The 16,280-nt window shown below is 36.1% G+C and overlaps 1 protein-coding gene across 4 annotated transcripts in view; it reads right to left on the reverse strand.

The window, feature by feature from the left end:
- FAM13A (family with sequence similarity 13 member A) overlaps positions 1-16,280 on the reverse strand; it is a 363,045-nt gene that overhangs the window by 264,062 nt on the left and 82,703 nt on the right. For 3 of the 4 annotated variants that reach the window (XM_078068955.1, XM_078068954.1, XM_078068953.1), the window contains exon 4: positions 7,102-7,279. The exons of the other annotated variant lie outside the window; for it this stretch is intronic. In XM_078068955.1, the coding sequence (XP_077925081.1) occupies positions 7,102-7,279 (178 nt within the window). The remainder of the gene's footprint in view (positions 1-7,101; positions 7,280-16,280) is intronic. 4 annotated transcript variants of the gene reach the window in all.

The raw sequence follows: 16,280 nt of genomic DNA on the forward strand, positions 1-16,280 counted from the left end.
CCAAAACTGAATCAGGAAAAATAGAAAATTTGAACAGATGGATTACTAGCAATGAAATTGAATCAGTAATTGAAAAACTCCCAACAAACAAAAGCCCAGGACCACACGGCCTCACAAACAAGTTCTACCAAACATTTAAAGAAGAGTTAATACCTATTCTTCTCAAACTATTGTAAAAAATGGAAGAGGAAGGAAATCTTCCAAATTCATTCTAAAAGGCCAGCATTACCCTGATATCAAAACCAGATGAAGACACTACAAAAAAAGAAAACTACAGGCCAGTATCTTTCATGAACAAGATGCAAAAATCTTCCGCAAAATATTAGCAAACCAATCCAACAATACATTAAAAAAAATCATTCACCATGATCAAGTGGAATTTATTCTTGGGGGGCAATATTCACGAATCAATCAATGTGATACATCACAGCAATAAGAGAAAGGATAAAAACCATATGGTCATTTCATTTGATATGGAAAAAGCACTTGACAAAGTACAACACCATTCATGATAAAAATCCTCAACAAAGTAGGTTCTGAGGGAACATACCTCAACATATTGAAGATCATATATGAAAAACCTACAGTTAACATCATACTCAATGGGGAAAAACAGATTTTTCTCCTAAGGTCAGGAATAAGACAAGAATGTCCACTTTCACCACTTTTATTCAACATAGTACTGGAAGTCCTAGCCAGAACAATCAAACCAGAAAAAGGAATAAAAGGCATCCAAGTTGGTAAGGAAGAAGTTAAACTTTCACTATTTGCAGCTGACATGATACTATATATAAAAAATCCTAAAGACTTCAACACAAAAACTACCAGAATGATAAATGAATTCAGTAAGGTTGCAGGATACAAAAATCAATGTACAGAAATCTGTTGCTTTTCTATACACTAATAATGAAGCAGTAGAAAGAGAAATTGAGAAAAAAAATCCCATTTACAATTGCACCAAAATAATAAAATATCTAGGAATAAACTTAACCAAAGAAGGGAAAGACCTGTACTCTGAAAACTATAAAACACTGGTGAAAGAAACTGAAAATGACACAAACAAATGGAAAGATATTCCATGCTCATGATTGGAAGAACACTGTTAAAATGTCCATACTTCTCAAAGCAATCTATAGATTTAATGCAATCCTTATCAAAATACCAACAGCATTTTTCAGAGAAGTAGAACAAAAAATCCTAAAATTTGTATGGAACCACAAAAGTAGCCAAATAGCCAGAGCAATCTTGAAAAAGAAAGCTGGAGGTATCACAATTCCAGACTTCAAGTTATACTACAAAGCTATAGTAACCAAAACTGATATGGTACTGGTACAAAAACAGACACATAGATCAGTAGAACAGAATAGAAAATCCAGAAATACACCCACAATTACATGGTCAATTAATCTTCAACAAAGCAGGAAAGAACATGCAATGGGAAAATAATAGTCTCTTCCACAAATGGTTTTGGGTAAACATGCAAAGGAATGAAACTGGATCTCTTTCTTACACCATACACAAAAATAAATTCAAAATGAATTGAGGACATGAGACCTAAAACCATAAAAATCCTGGAAGAATCACAGGCAGTAATTTCTCTGACATCGGCCGTAGCAACATTTTTCTAGATATGTCTCCTGAGGCAAGGAAAACAGAAGCAAAAATAAACTATTGGGACTATATGGAAATAAAAACTTCTGCACAGCAAAGGAAACAACCAGCAAAACTAAAAGGCAACCTACTGAATGGGAGAAGATATTTGCAAATGACATATCTGATATGGGGTTAGTATCCAAAATATATAAAGAACTGATACAACTCAACATCCAAAAAACAATCCAATTAAAAAAGGGACAGAAGACATGAATAGACATTTCTCCAAAGGACATACAAATGGCCAACAAACACATGAAAACATGTTCATCACTCACCATCAGGGAAATGCAAATCAAAACCACAATGTGATATCACCTTACACCTTTCAGAATGGCTAAAATAAAAAACTCAGGAAACAACAAGTGTTGGTGAGGATGTGGAGAAAAAGAAGCAATTGTGCACTGTTGGTGAGAATGCAAACTGGTGCACCAACTGTAGAAGACAGTATGGAAGTTCTTCAAAAAATCAAAAACAGAACTAGCCTATGATCCCGTAATTGCACTACTGGCTTTTTATCTGAAGAATATGAAACACTAATTCAAAGGGATACATGCACCCCTATATTTATTGCAGCATTATTTACAATAGCCAAATTAGGAAAGTAGCCTGTGTCCATCAATGATGAATGGATAAAGAAGATGTAGTGTGTGTGTGTATACATACACACACAATGGATTATTTAGCCATAAAAGAATGAAATCTTGCCACTGACAACAACATGCATAGATCTAGAGAGTATAATGCTAAGTGAGATATATCAGTCAGAGAAACACCATATAATTCCGCTCAAATGTGGACTTTAAGAAACAAAAGAAATGAATAAAGGAAAAAAGAGACAACCAAAAGAACAGACTTTTAACTATAGAGAACAAATTGATGGTTACCAGAGGGGAGGTAGGTGGGGATATGGGTGAAATAAGTGAAGGGGATTGAGAGTACACTTATCCTGATGAAAACTGAGTAATAGAATTGCTGAATCACCACACTGTACACCTGAAACTAATATAACACTGTATGTTGACTATACTGGAATTAAAATCTAAAAAAAAAGGAAATGAAAAGGCAACTCAGAATGAGAGAAAGTATTTGCATATCCTATATTTAATAAGGGACTTATATCCAAAATTATGAAAGACTCTTATAACTCAATGATAAAGAAAATCTGATTAAAATATGGGTAGAGAATCTGAACAGACATTTCTCCAGAAATATATAAATGGCCAATAAGTACATGAAAAGATATTCAACATGTGGGAAATGCAAATCAAAACAATGTGATACCGGGGTGCCTGGGTGGCTCAGTTGGTTAAGCATCTGCCTTCGGCTCAGGCCATAATCTCAGGGTCCTGGGATTGAGTCCTGCATCGGGCTCCCTGCTCAGCAGGGAACCTGCTTCTCCCTCTGCCTCTGCCTCTCCTCCCTGTTCCTGCTCTCTTTCTCTCTCAAATAAATAAATAAAATCTTAAAAAAAAAATGAGCTACCACTTAACAGGGAAATTCCAAAATTCCTCTGAAAGAGAAAATTTGATAGAAAAATAAAGAAGCACAAGAATGAGCCATATAAAATCCAGAAACAAACTCAGGTATGTGTGCAAAGTTAATATGTGATAGAGTTGGCACTGTAAATTAGCAAAGAGATAATGCTGCTCAGTGTATTATTTGGCAACAATTAGCTATCTGAAGAAAATCAAACTGAATCTATACATGACACATGATAAATTCTAGATAAAAGTGTAAAGTTAATCATAAAAAAGCTATAAATATAACAGAAGAAGAATATATATTGTAATACCTTTGTTATTATTAAGACAATATTACTAAGCAAGAAATAGTATTCAGATTTATTATTAAGCAAGATACAAATCCCGATAAAAAGAAAGGGGAAGAGTTGACAAATTTAAGTGAATTAAAAATTTTAAAAATTTAATAAATCACCATAAAGCTAAAAGGCAAACATAATAGGAATGAAGTTCTACATTTTTTTTTTTAGCAAAGGATTAGTTTTTAGAAAACCTGAGAACTCCTACAAAGCAAGAAGAGCCATAAATATAAAATAAAGTAAAAAGCAATCATAAGACAGAAGCAGAAACTACAGAGAAACACAAATACTAATGCCACCTACCACATAAGTCTAAAATATACACAACCTCACAATTAGGAGAGCATTTTTTCCCATTAGATCAACAAGTATTTAAATATGTGTTAACACTCAGTATAGCAAGCTTACAGGGAAATGAGTATTCCTAAACACCAATGGTAGAATCATATAAATTGTTACAGCCTCATGAAGGGCACCACACATTAATTTTAAAATGCATAAACTCCTCAGCCAAGCAATTCCACTTCTAGGTTATCTATTCTAGAGAAATAGTTGCAGATGTACATAAAGAGTTACAACATTCGATACATTCACTGCATCTCTGTCTTAATCTATAAGAATTGACACCTCAGTGCTTATCAGTACGGGGAAAATTAACCGAGTTAGGGAAAATTCATAGTATTCAAAATATTAAAGAATGAGGTATATAAGAGTGATATTAAAAGTTCCAGTGGTACTGTAAAAAAATCAAGCTTCATAATATATGCATCATGATCAGACTTATATTTAAAAAATAAACATCTATGGTTGTGTTCAGAAATTAGGAAGGATATCTACCTAGTGGTTATGGATTTTATCCCTAGGAAGGAGAGGTTGGTGTGGGAGGTACTAATGAGGGATACTTTATTTTTATCCTATATACCTTTATATTATTTGAGTATTTACAATGATAATATTACATGATCATCTAAATTTAATAAACCTATAACTGGAATTACATGTTGAAAACCTATAATTAAAGAGCCACCCAAAAGCCCAGCATTCAGAGCACCAAACATTCATCTATTGTTGGTGCATATTCTTCCATTTTATGATTATACATTTCATAGCCAATACCTTTTTACATCTGAAATTTTATGTTCTTTCAAAAGTTAACATTATTTCATGAGGATGTTCCCTTATTAAAAAAAAAAAGAAAACTTTTCCTCATCTATTGACTAAGGCAATATAGTCATCTTACGTATTAAGAAAAGCATTTCCTTTGTTTGTCTTTTTGTGGTTCATGTGAGAATTATCCTTGAATCATAGTCCATACATGTGATAAAGATGATCAGTGGAAAGCTAAGTGAGGTCACTGGAGTTGAAGTGTCTGCTTTTCCTTAACCTAAACTGAGGAACTTCAAGGACAACATAAACCACTTCTGCCTCTTTAGAATCAATCAGATAAATGAGACAGTATAGTACTTGGTAAGAGCTCAGTAAATAGCTGTTTTAAGAATTATACTCTATTTCTTTTAAAAAAAAAAAATTTTTTTTTGAATTATACTCTATTTCAATGTGAAAAGTACCTAGTGGCAACTTCTATATTTGTAAGTTTAGAAATACGTACCAAGTCGATCACAACAATGTACATGTACTTAATGCCACTGAACTGTACACTTAAAAATGGTAAAACGGTAAATTTTGTTATGTATATTTTACCACAATACAATAAGCTTCAAAGCTATACTAATTAGTAGAGCCTATAATAAAAACTCATCACTTATTTGATATTTGATTGATTGAAGCAGGTTACCAGAAATTCCAGATCAAGCCCAATCCAGTAAGTCAGCAACAAGGTATGGATCCGTGTGTTACAAAGTAAGTGCTCTAGGTGCACCTGGGTGGCTCAGTTGGTTAAGCGTCTGACTTCAGCTCAGGACCCTGGGATCAAGTCCCACACTGGCTCCTTGCTCAGTGGGGAGCCTGCTTCTCCCTCTGTGTGCCACTTCCCCTGCTTGTGCTCTCTCTCTGTCTCTCTCTCTCTGACAAATAAATATTAAAAAAATAAAAATTTGCTTTCACCTCTCTTAGAATCTAGGGTTTCAAAATTACTAAACAGTTTTCCACTTATCTTCATTTCTTACACGTAAATCACCAAAGGTTTATTCTGAACATAGGAGTAAAAAGAATAAATACAGCTTATTTCATTAACACAAAGTTCGTGAGTAAAAAGTTAGTGGAGCCTATGTTTGAGATATTTATTCATGAGACCCTAACATATCCTATGAAATGCTACTATTTAAAATTTAAATCTCAGGACACCTGGGTGGCTCAGTCAGCTAAGCGTCTGCCTTCGCCTTGGGTCATGGTCCCAGGGTCCTGGGATCGAGTCCCACATCAGGTTCCTTGCTCAGCAGGGAGCCTGCTTCTCCCTCTGCCTGCCACTCCCCCTGCTTGTGCTCCTCTCTCTCTCTCTGACAAATAAATAAAATCTTAAAAAAAAAAAATTAAAAAAATTTTAAATCTCTAAGGTTACAATGGGAATAGTTATTAAGGTAGAACTTCTTGGGGCACTTCGGTAGCTCAGTCGGGTAAGCGTCTGACTCTTGGTTTCAGCTCAGGTTATGATCTCAGGGATCTGGAGATTGAGCCTGCAGAGGGCTGTGTGCTGAGCAGGGAGACACTTGAAGATTCTCTTCCTCTGCCCCACCCACCCTCGCGTGCATATGCGCACATGCGCTCGCATGCGCTCTCCTCGCTCTTTTTTTTTTTTTTTAAAGGTAGAACTTCTGGCCATAGGCTGTGAATGTCCTGGAACCCTGGACTCACTGTGATCTAAGCCACAGTTTATATTTGGACAGTTATTCTGAGAACTGTAATATTACTAGTTCTGGGCTGATGAATGAGTCTACAGATGAACTGAGTGTATAAGCAGATACACTATTTAAAAAATTGCTGAGAATTTATGAGAGCTTTTAAAGTGTGAGTATATTCTTTCTCTGTCCTTATAACTAGAAGAAATGTGTTTGATATCAGTGGAGATTAATAGGTTAATAGGAGAGTTAAAAGAAAAGTCCCTGGATTGCAAAATCATGTTTCACATATCAACAATTAAGGAATTAACAAGAAAAAGGAAATATGAAGTTTTACAAAAATTCTTGTGGCCAGTGCTATAGCATCCGCCAAGGAGACAAGTTTATTTCTAGTCTAGTTTATTCCTAGAAAACAAATGTAGCAAAGGCTAATTTTTCTGTTACTGACATACTGAGCCTGTATTTTTCTATTAGCAATGATTTTATCAATTTAAAAAATTATGCATTATACTCCTTCCCTTTCTGCTAATCAATGTTTCAGATTAAAAATTTTTAAATGCCCTTTTTAGTGAAAGTAAAACTTATTTCCAGAATTTTATATAAAGTTGTTGGAAATATTATAAATTGTGGTTTTCATGAGAATGCATTATCTGCCTTATTCAACATTGGGATGAAAAACAAGGATAAAATGCCCAATAGCAAGCTAGAACTCCTCCACCATAAATTGGTTGACTTTTCAGTCTGAAATACGATTCTACAACCCAAGTAATTTCAGGCAGCGATAAAGAAAAAGTGGCATGTAATATTAACAGCAAAACTCCACTAACTTACTGAAAGCAATTTGGCCCAAATACAGTGGCGAGGTTGTGGACATTCATGCGATTCTGCACATGGTGCTTGGCTACTTTTGTCAAGAACTGGCATAGGTACTTGAGGAGGCAGTAGTGGGTGTCGGGCAGCTCTTCTATTAAGTCTCTTAAACTACTCTCCTGAGCATCATTTCTGTCATCTGGAAAGAAAAAGGATAAAAAATGCTCTCAGGCATATTTCACAGTAACAAAAACAAAAGCACAGAGGCATAATAAGGTCTAACATTTTATTCAGGAAAAAATTCCTTAAGACTTAAATCAGCCATTGGAAAAGGAGGGTGGGCAGTTTTGCCTTTTCTTTGATTTTTGAGCATTTAACTTTTTTTAATGTTAAAGATTTACTAACTTATTCAAGACATCCTGAAAATCATGACCTTTACTCAGTGCATAAAATGGGTTCATATTTCACTTCTGTGTGTTCCTTACCCAAAATTAAGATAAAGGTTGGCTTTTTATCCATAGTGGAGCCTCCCATTTGATTACTGTCTTCAAGTTGGTTAAAAACAAGAATCTCTTAGTTGAATAAAATTTAATACAAGAGACATGCCTGGGTCATCATGAACAAGACTAAACTTAGTTGTCAGGAAATCTGAAGCTAGAGAAAAATGAAGGAAACTTTTAATTTCTATATAGCTTTTTATCTCTCCCATGTCAGAGTTTAGAATTTGATATGTGCTTCTCATACAAAAACCAAAAATATCTTACAGTGAGCCAAAATTCAGACATATGAAAAGTTTCCTTCAATTCTCAAAGATTTATGTGTTTTGTCAATATCTAAATACAGTCCTTTTAGGCACATGTCTAAGGCAATGAAAACTTAATCCAGTTACTACTAATATACATTGGATTCCTTAATTTAGATAGGTCAGCTGCTTTAGCCAGTCAAGTGAATAAGAAACAGTAAAATGAGGCAAATGTGACACAAAGGAAGTGGATTAGTCAATGGTACAAAATTTATGCATAGCATTAGGCCATCAAAAGAAGTGAAAATCCAGAAAAACATGCAGAAAGTCACAGAAACTGCTGAGTGGCTGCAGAGCAAGGATTAGGAAGGTAGGCTCAGGAGTCACTTTCTGGGTTAGGATCCTGGTTCTGCCACCTGCCACCTGTGTGACCTTAGACTCTATACTAAACCATTTCCTCATTTATAAATGGAAATACTAACTACCTCATAGGGTTGTGATGAGGATTAAGAGTTTCAATTTGCAAAGTACTTAAAACAGAAAGGTTGACACACGGTAAGCATTATGTAACTACTTGTTAAACAGAGTAACTTCTTTTACTTTACCTTCATTAATTTGGTTTTATGAGAACACTGAGGTTTTAATGAAATGCTTTTAATATGAGTCCATTTCGCCCTTTTGAATGCTAGAATAAGGGATGCTGCCAAAAACAGCAATGCCAAAAATGTGTAGACTTCAATCATTGTTAAAATCGTTTTGGAGAACATTCTATATATGATTGGAGTAATTATTTCTCACAGATCACCAACAATGTGATCCAATAATCTATACAGGTTTATGGAAAAACAATTTTGATATTAGAAAATTTTCACATTACTTTAAAAAAAGAAATCATATACAAATACTTTGATAATCCCTAAAAACATGTGGTGTGTTGCTTATGATGGCATTATTTTCCACTGAATTATGATCTTGACTATGTAAGAAATGGAAATAATTAAGTTTGGAGTAAAAACTTAAAACTACCCATTTCTCATACCTTTATGGTTAGAAATAAATATGATCTATAAGAAAATGAATTCTATTTTGTCTTTTTAATTTTCTTACAGTGATTAATCCAAAGTGAATCTGGATGTTTTCATGAGTGTGTACTGTCTGTTTAAAACTGTGGTTTAATTCCAGCATTTAAGGATACAGGCAACAGCATTCCAACAGCCTTGATAATGGGCCGTTCGTCTTCTGGCTCTGAAATGAAACCTCAAATCCTAAGGCCAGCAATGTGTGAAGACACCAGATTGAATAAAAACAAATATTGAAAACAGTTATGAGTGGGGCGCCTGGGTGGCTCAGTCATTAAGCGTCTGCCTTCGGCTCAGGTCATGATCTCAGGGTCCTGGGATCGAGCCCCCCATCGGGCTCCCTGCTCAGTGGGAAGCCTGCTTCTCCCTCTCCCGCTCCCCCTGCTTGTGTTCCTGCTCTCACTATCTCTCTCTGTCAAACAAATAAATAAAATTAAAAAACAAAAAAAAGAAAACAGTTATGAGTTTATGACAATAACATCTTTGAAAGAGCGGGAGCACTTTCATCATTTATTTCCAATTTTTGAAATATGATAAATAATTTTCCCAGGAAATAAAACGGACAATAGGAAGGGAGACAGATACATTCAGAGAATCTCAAACTTAAAAAAACAACATAATTCCTTTAGAGCATGAATGGAAGAATCAACAAATATGTTCTCAAAAAGAAAAAGTAGTTGAGGAGAAAGTATCTTGTGTTTCCTACGATGGAAGACAGAACCAGCGATTGACTCACTCAGCGAGTATGTCACTGTCCTCTACCTGAGGTTGTAACGGCAACACGCTCACTTTGAACCCTGAATATTCATAATTTACCTCCCAACTCTGTTCAAATATACTGACAGTGCAGTAAAGACCTTGATTTATTAGCATAACATTTCTTGTCACATCTTTTCCTACTAATTATGTGTTAACATACTGAGAATCTGTAATTTGTGCTGTTTCTAGAAATGTGATAAATATCACTGCTACACTCAGCCTGCAGCAATCTTATAGACAAGATTTCCAATACGTGAGAATAATTGCTCAACACCTTTAAAAGAGGCTGCTAGGGGCACCTGGGTGGCTCAGTCCATTAAGCATCTGCCTTCGGCTCAGGTCATGATCTCAGGGTCCTGGGATTGAGTCCTGCATCAGGCTCTCTGCTTGGTGGGGAGTCTGCTTCTCCCTCTCCCTCTGTTCTCTTGCTTTCTGTCTCTCTCCCTCTCATTCTCTCTCAATAAATAAAATCTTTAAAAAAATGTTTAAAAAAAATTAAGGAGGCTTCTAGAGGTTGCCTAGCACAGCAAGTGGGGGCAGGGGTGGTTGGAGGGGAAGCAGTATTGGTATAAATGTGCCTTTTGATGCCTGAGAGCAAAAGCTTATAATAATTACTTTATTATTGCTTGCATTATTTTTTGATTTGCTGATACCTAAATATAATAAACACTGCCTTGCCATTCATATTCTTGCATTGATATTGGTAATTACAATGGCTTCAAGGTCTCATATTATTAAAAAAGCAAGCAATGCTTCTATTTTTGTGAACACTTATTCATTATACTTATGCTATGTGTGATATTTATTACATGCTTTGTGTGTCTGGCATTCTCTAGGGATACAGCACTGCAAACAAACTTTTATAAAAGTTATAATATAATGGGAGAGACAGGCAGTAGTCTAATAATATATATGTGAGTGGTAACATAAATGCTCTGAAGAAATATAAGGCAGGACAATGAGGAATAAAGCAGAGTGATATGGGGGTGGGAACATTCACTCAGCATGATCTGGGAAGGCCCCTCTGACATGGCGACAATTAAGCAGAGAGCTGAAGGAAAGGGGGGAGCGCATGCTAAGCAGTAGAAACGGCAAGGGTGAAGGCCAAGTGTTGGGAGAGTGGCAGGAAATGAAAACAGGAGACAGTGGAGGAAAGAGCTAGGGAAGATCATTACAGTCTTATTATAAACCATGTTCCCTCCCCTTCAACCCTGAGCAAGGGTTTTGAGCTATGAGATTGTTAAAAGGACCACTCTGGTGATGGGTATTAAAGAGGGCACGTACTGCATGGAGCACTGGGTGTTATATGCAAATAATGAATCATGGAACACTACATCAAAAACTAATGATGTAATGTATGGTGATTAACATAACATAATAAAAAAAAATGATACATGGCCTCTATCCTCAAAGGGTTTTAGCTCTAGTTTGGGAAGATAGAGAACATATATTAAATGTAGTTTGCATAATAAAACAATTTTAATGTTGCACCAGAAAAAAAAAAAAAAAAAGGACCACTCTGGTTGCTGTGTTGAGTCTGGACTGTAGGGGGCGCAGTGGAAAGCCGGCTGCTGAGCTGGGAGAGGCCAGTCCCAGAGAGAGAGGCTGGTTGGCTGGAGCAGGTTGATCACAGTGAGATGGTAAGGCAGGGGCCAATTCTGGATATAGTTTGTATCTTGTCTGTTTTACACATGGAAGTTGTTTGTTTTATATATGAAAAATGCATGCATGGAATACACATTCAGTCATTCAACAAATATTTACTGAGTGGCTATTCTGTGCCTGGCACAATTCTAAGCATTTGGGATATATCAGAAAACACAAACAGAAATCCCTGCCCTCAGGGAACTTATATTCTAGTAGGTGCGACCTTAAGCAATAAAAACAGAATTCAGAGCACCAGTCGGGGTGAGGGTGGTGATTACAATATAAATAAGATTGTCAGCAAGGCCTCATTGAGAAAATATTTGATGTTTATTGGCAGTTAAAAAAAATCCACAAACCAGCAAATGTAAGCTCATTCAGAGTTGGTTGGAGGCTGAGGTTTAAACATCTTTTAAATGCCTTGCATATAAAAAGTGATAGTTTTAATAGACTGATACACACTTTTAAGATACACAGATAGTAACACAAACTAGTATACAAATAAAGAGACATCTATATTCCAAATATATCTTGAAGAAATAACAAATACTTTAGTCCATTTACACAACTAGCTGAGCTGAAGTGTTAAGTAGGAAGGGGATCAGAGTATTCAAATGATAACAAAAGTGTCATTTGGTGGTCAGAGGATAAGGATATTCAGCAATGAAATTCCACAGAATGGTCTCTGAAACAGAAGTGAAATGTACCTCTGAGGTTGTATTAAAATATTTTAACTGTTGGGGCACCTGGGTGGCTCAGGCGGTTAAGCGTCTGTCTGCCTTCCGCTCAGGTCATGATCTCAGGGTCCTGGGATCCAGCCCCTCCTCCCGCTCCCTGCTCAGTGGAGAGCCTGCTCCTCCCTCCCACTTGTGCTCTCTCTTGCTCTCTCTCTCAAATAAAATCTTTTTTTTTTTTTTTTTTAAGATTTTATTTATTTGACACAGAGAGACACGGTGAGAGAGGGAACACAAGCAGGGGGAGTGGGAGAAGCAGGCTCCTCCTGGAGAAGGGAGCCAGATGTGGGGCTCGATCCCAGGATCTGGGATCATGACCTGAGCCGAAGGCAGACGCTTAACAACTGAGCCACCCAGGCGCCCCTCAAATAAAATCTTTAAAAAAAAATTTTAACTGTTTAAACTTATAGTTATTTCTAGAATTAAAATCGAATAAAAATTAGAATACATTATAATTTATGAGCCAAAAGGTTTAAGAAAACTTTGCAGATGGAGTAATGGTTAATAATTGAAATAGTCATCATTTTCCTTAACATTAATCTTTTCCTAGGACAAGAACTTTCTCCACTAGTGAGAAGAGCCACTTCAAATTATACAAGTTTTCTTGAAAGCTTTTATTTGTTGTTGGCTAAATTTCACCCATTTCTCAAGCTAAAACACAAAAATAAAACAAGCACAGTATATATAGTATACAGAGAAAACTACTCAGCACTTAAAGACTATACCATAAAAACTTTTGCATTCCAGATTAAGTAGCAAACATTGAACCATGTGACAAGTATTTGTTCTCATTAAGAAAAGATTATGATCATAATCAGCAATGCTGAACCTATATCACAGGATGGCACTTAACTCTAATCTGGACATTTATCCTGGTGCTTGTCACGTGCTCTGATTTTTCAGTGGCCATGAAGTTATACTGTACTTACAACCTTAGCCTCAAGGAGAAAAAAAAAAAAAACAAAAACAGGCAAAATGCTAATCTCTACCATGATATATCTCAGAGCCATGAGAAGGTCAACATTAAAAGAACCAAAATATTTAGCCTCATGGCGCCAGATTTAACGAAGTAGCTTTTTATTTCCTCATTAAGCCTCACAAAGGATTTATGAAAACTTGCTAATCTGTTAGATAGAACAATAAGCTGTTGCTGACTTTGAAGATGAAGAAAGGTCACAAGCCTGAGCATGTGGACAGCCTCTTAAAGCCAAGAAGAAGCTAGCAAGAAAACAGGGATCTTGGCCTTACAACTATATGGAATGGAAAAGTGCCAAGGATCCAAGTGAGCATGGAAGCAGCTTCTCCCCTGGAACCTTCAGATAAGAACCCAGGCTGACCAACACCTTGACTTTGGCCTTGTGAACCTGGAGCAGAGACACCAGCTGAGCCCACAAACTTCTCACCCATAGAATACTGAGATAATTTGTGTGGTTCTTAAACCACTAAATTTGTGGAAATCTGTCACAGCAACAATAGGAGCCTAATATATCTCCAGTTAGAGAGGACTAGACTGAAAGAGATTAATTAACTTGTCCACGTTCACACAGTTACCAAGTAGCCAAGCTGCAACTCATATGTGGCAGTCTGACCTCAGAGCATGTGATCTGATCAGTGCACTCTAACAAAGTTAGATATTGTCACTGTTATTATCATAGAGCAACTACCACACTGTCTCGTACATGTAAATGTTTAACAAATGTTTCCTGAATCAACAAATGAACAAGCAAAATTGGTAAGTGGTGGAGGTGGGAATCTTAATTCATTTATGATAAATTATAGCTTCTTAAGGTCCTGAGGTGCGTATGGGGGAACGTTTTAATAAAAACCTCCATGAATGTCTGGGCACAAAATGTTTTGTAGAATACATGAGAACAAAACATGAATTGTATTTCTTTCTAAATATGCAGTTGCAAAGAATGGGGAAAAATAATCATAAAATGCCAGCTACACTGGATTAGACTGGGTTTTACCCCTGCATTTCATACCCCAGGAATGGAATCACTTCTTTAGAGTGAGGAGAAGCTTATCTAAACAACATAATTGTATTTTCTGGTTAATGGAATTGGTATATTTCTATATAAAAGGAAAGGTTATATGTTTACAGCTCTCTTGCAACCCTTGCCCATGACAAAGTTCTCAAAGCCTTACACAAATTTCTGAAAGGACAGGATGATAAAGTAACTAATAAAATTTAATAAATTACAGTCTATTCTTAGACATTAATGAAACTACAAATCTTATTCTGATTAGATTCTACAAATGCAGAGGAGTATTTATTACCAAATTAGCCAATATCTATACTCAACTCCCGGCTCCCAGAATGAGCTGTCACGTAAAGGCAAGGCCTGCGGGATGAAAAAAGAATTAGATGATAACTTTACATTTCAGTCCCATAATATTCCCAGTGATACCTAAATAGTGTGTCAGCAAGTCTATTCTGTGGGCATTTACTGAGTGCTGAATGCTTGCTAATGGGGGAAGACTGGCATAGATAAAAATGTAAGAAACACATGAAATAGGGGCGCCTGGGTGGCTCAGTTGGTTAAGTGTCTGCCTTTGGCTCAGGTCATGATCCCAGGTCCTGGGATCAAGCCCCGCATCGGGCTCCCTGCTCTGCGGGAAGCCTGCTTCTCCCTCTCCCACTCCCCCTGCTTGTGTTCTTCTCTCGCTGTGTCTCTCTCTGTCAAATAAATAAATAAAATCTTAAAAAAAAAAAAAAAAAGAAACACATGAAATAGCCTATCTGAAGTCAAAACTGGGAGCTCCTATCTAGGCTAGATATTAGAAACAAGCATTTACCAGCTAAAGAACCTGTTTATGTGGGAATGTCAGTACACAGGAGAATAGAAAAAACAATCATAGCACTTTGGAAGGGGAGCCTCCACAATATAATATGCTAATCTTGAACAATATTGGCAATATCCCAGCTAACAAACTTGGCTCTTTCCATAAATCTAGTGCTATATTAAATGGGCAAAGTACAGTAAGTGTATAATCTCAATGGGAATCACTTTACCACCAGTTTCCCACCCTCTAAAAGACTAGTGATTAAATGCTCAGCTGTAACGGACTTATCTGGTGTCATATGAGATAAACCATCAAACCCAGAGTTTTTAAGCCTCTTTTGAATGTTGCCTCTTTCTCCGGTAAGTCCTCAAATTGTTTATGGACTCAGTGTAAAGGTTGATTATTTCCATGGGTTTAGCAAAATACTGGTATTGAGAAGACAGCTTAACAGCTTTGGGGCAGAGCTTTAGGTGACTAGCAAGCTAATCATTTGTCATCCCTTCAAATTGATATTCTTTAAACTTTCATTATTTTACATGAGTTGATTTTCTACTAATACAAACTATATATATAAATATTAATACATACAAATATATACTTATATATATTAAAAATTCATTTACTAGCTGTTGTATTTCTCTTCCAGCTCAATTAAGATACTCTTCACATAAAAACGTTAGTGAAAAATACGGAATTAACTGAGGTTTTCATTCAATTAACAATTCATTCTAAAAATCCCTAACAGACATTATCATCTTGGCCTTTAAGCAGCTGGTCTCCTCTCTGTTTTTCCTCTTCAAGCCCATAATCTTTCTACTATTAAAAATTCTATTCCCTGTACTACAAGAATAACTAAAAACACAGACAATAATAGGTGTTGGCAAGGATGTAGAAATTTTAAACCTTCATTCATTGCTGATAGGGATGGAAAATAGGACAGCTATTTTGGAAAACCGTTCCTTAAAATGTTAAACAATGTCACCCTATGACCCAGCAATTCCACTCCTAGGTAGATACCCAAGAGAAATGAAAACATATGTCCCTACAAAAACGTGTACATAAATGTTCATAACAGTATTCTTAATAGCCAAAAGGTAAAAACAACCCAATGTCCATCAATGGGTAAAGGTGCTATACTCATACAACAGAGTATTAACCAGCCATAAAAAGGAACAAAGTACTGATGTTCCCACATGGATGAACCTTGAAACACATGCTAAGTGCAAAAAGTCAGTCACAAAAGACCACATATTGTGTGACTCTATTTACATGAAATGTTCCTAAGTCCAGGCAAATCTATGTAGCCAGAAAGATCAGTGTATGCCTAGGGAGAAGTGGGAGAGATGTAGAGGAAGGAATGGGAGTATCTGCTAATGGGTTTGGAGTTTCTTTTTCTTCTGGAGTGATAAAAATGTTCTAAAACTAAATAGTCGCGATGGTTGTATTCTGAAAATA

Source organism: Halichoerus grypus, chromosome 3, assembly GCF_964656455.1.
Source record: "Halichoerus grypus chromosome 3, mHalGry1.hap1.1, whole genome shotgun sequence".
NCBI lineage: Eukaryota > Metazoa > Chordata > Mammalia > Carnivora > Phocidae > Halichoerus > Halichoerus grypus.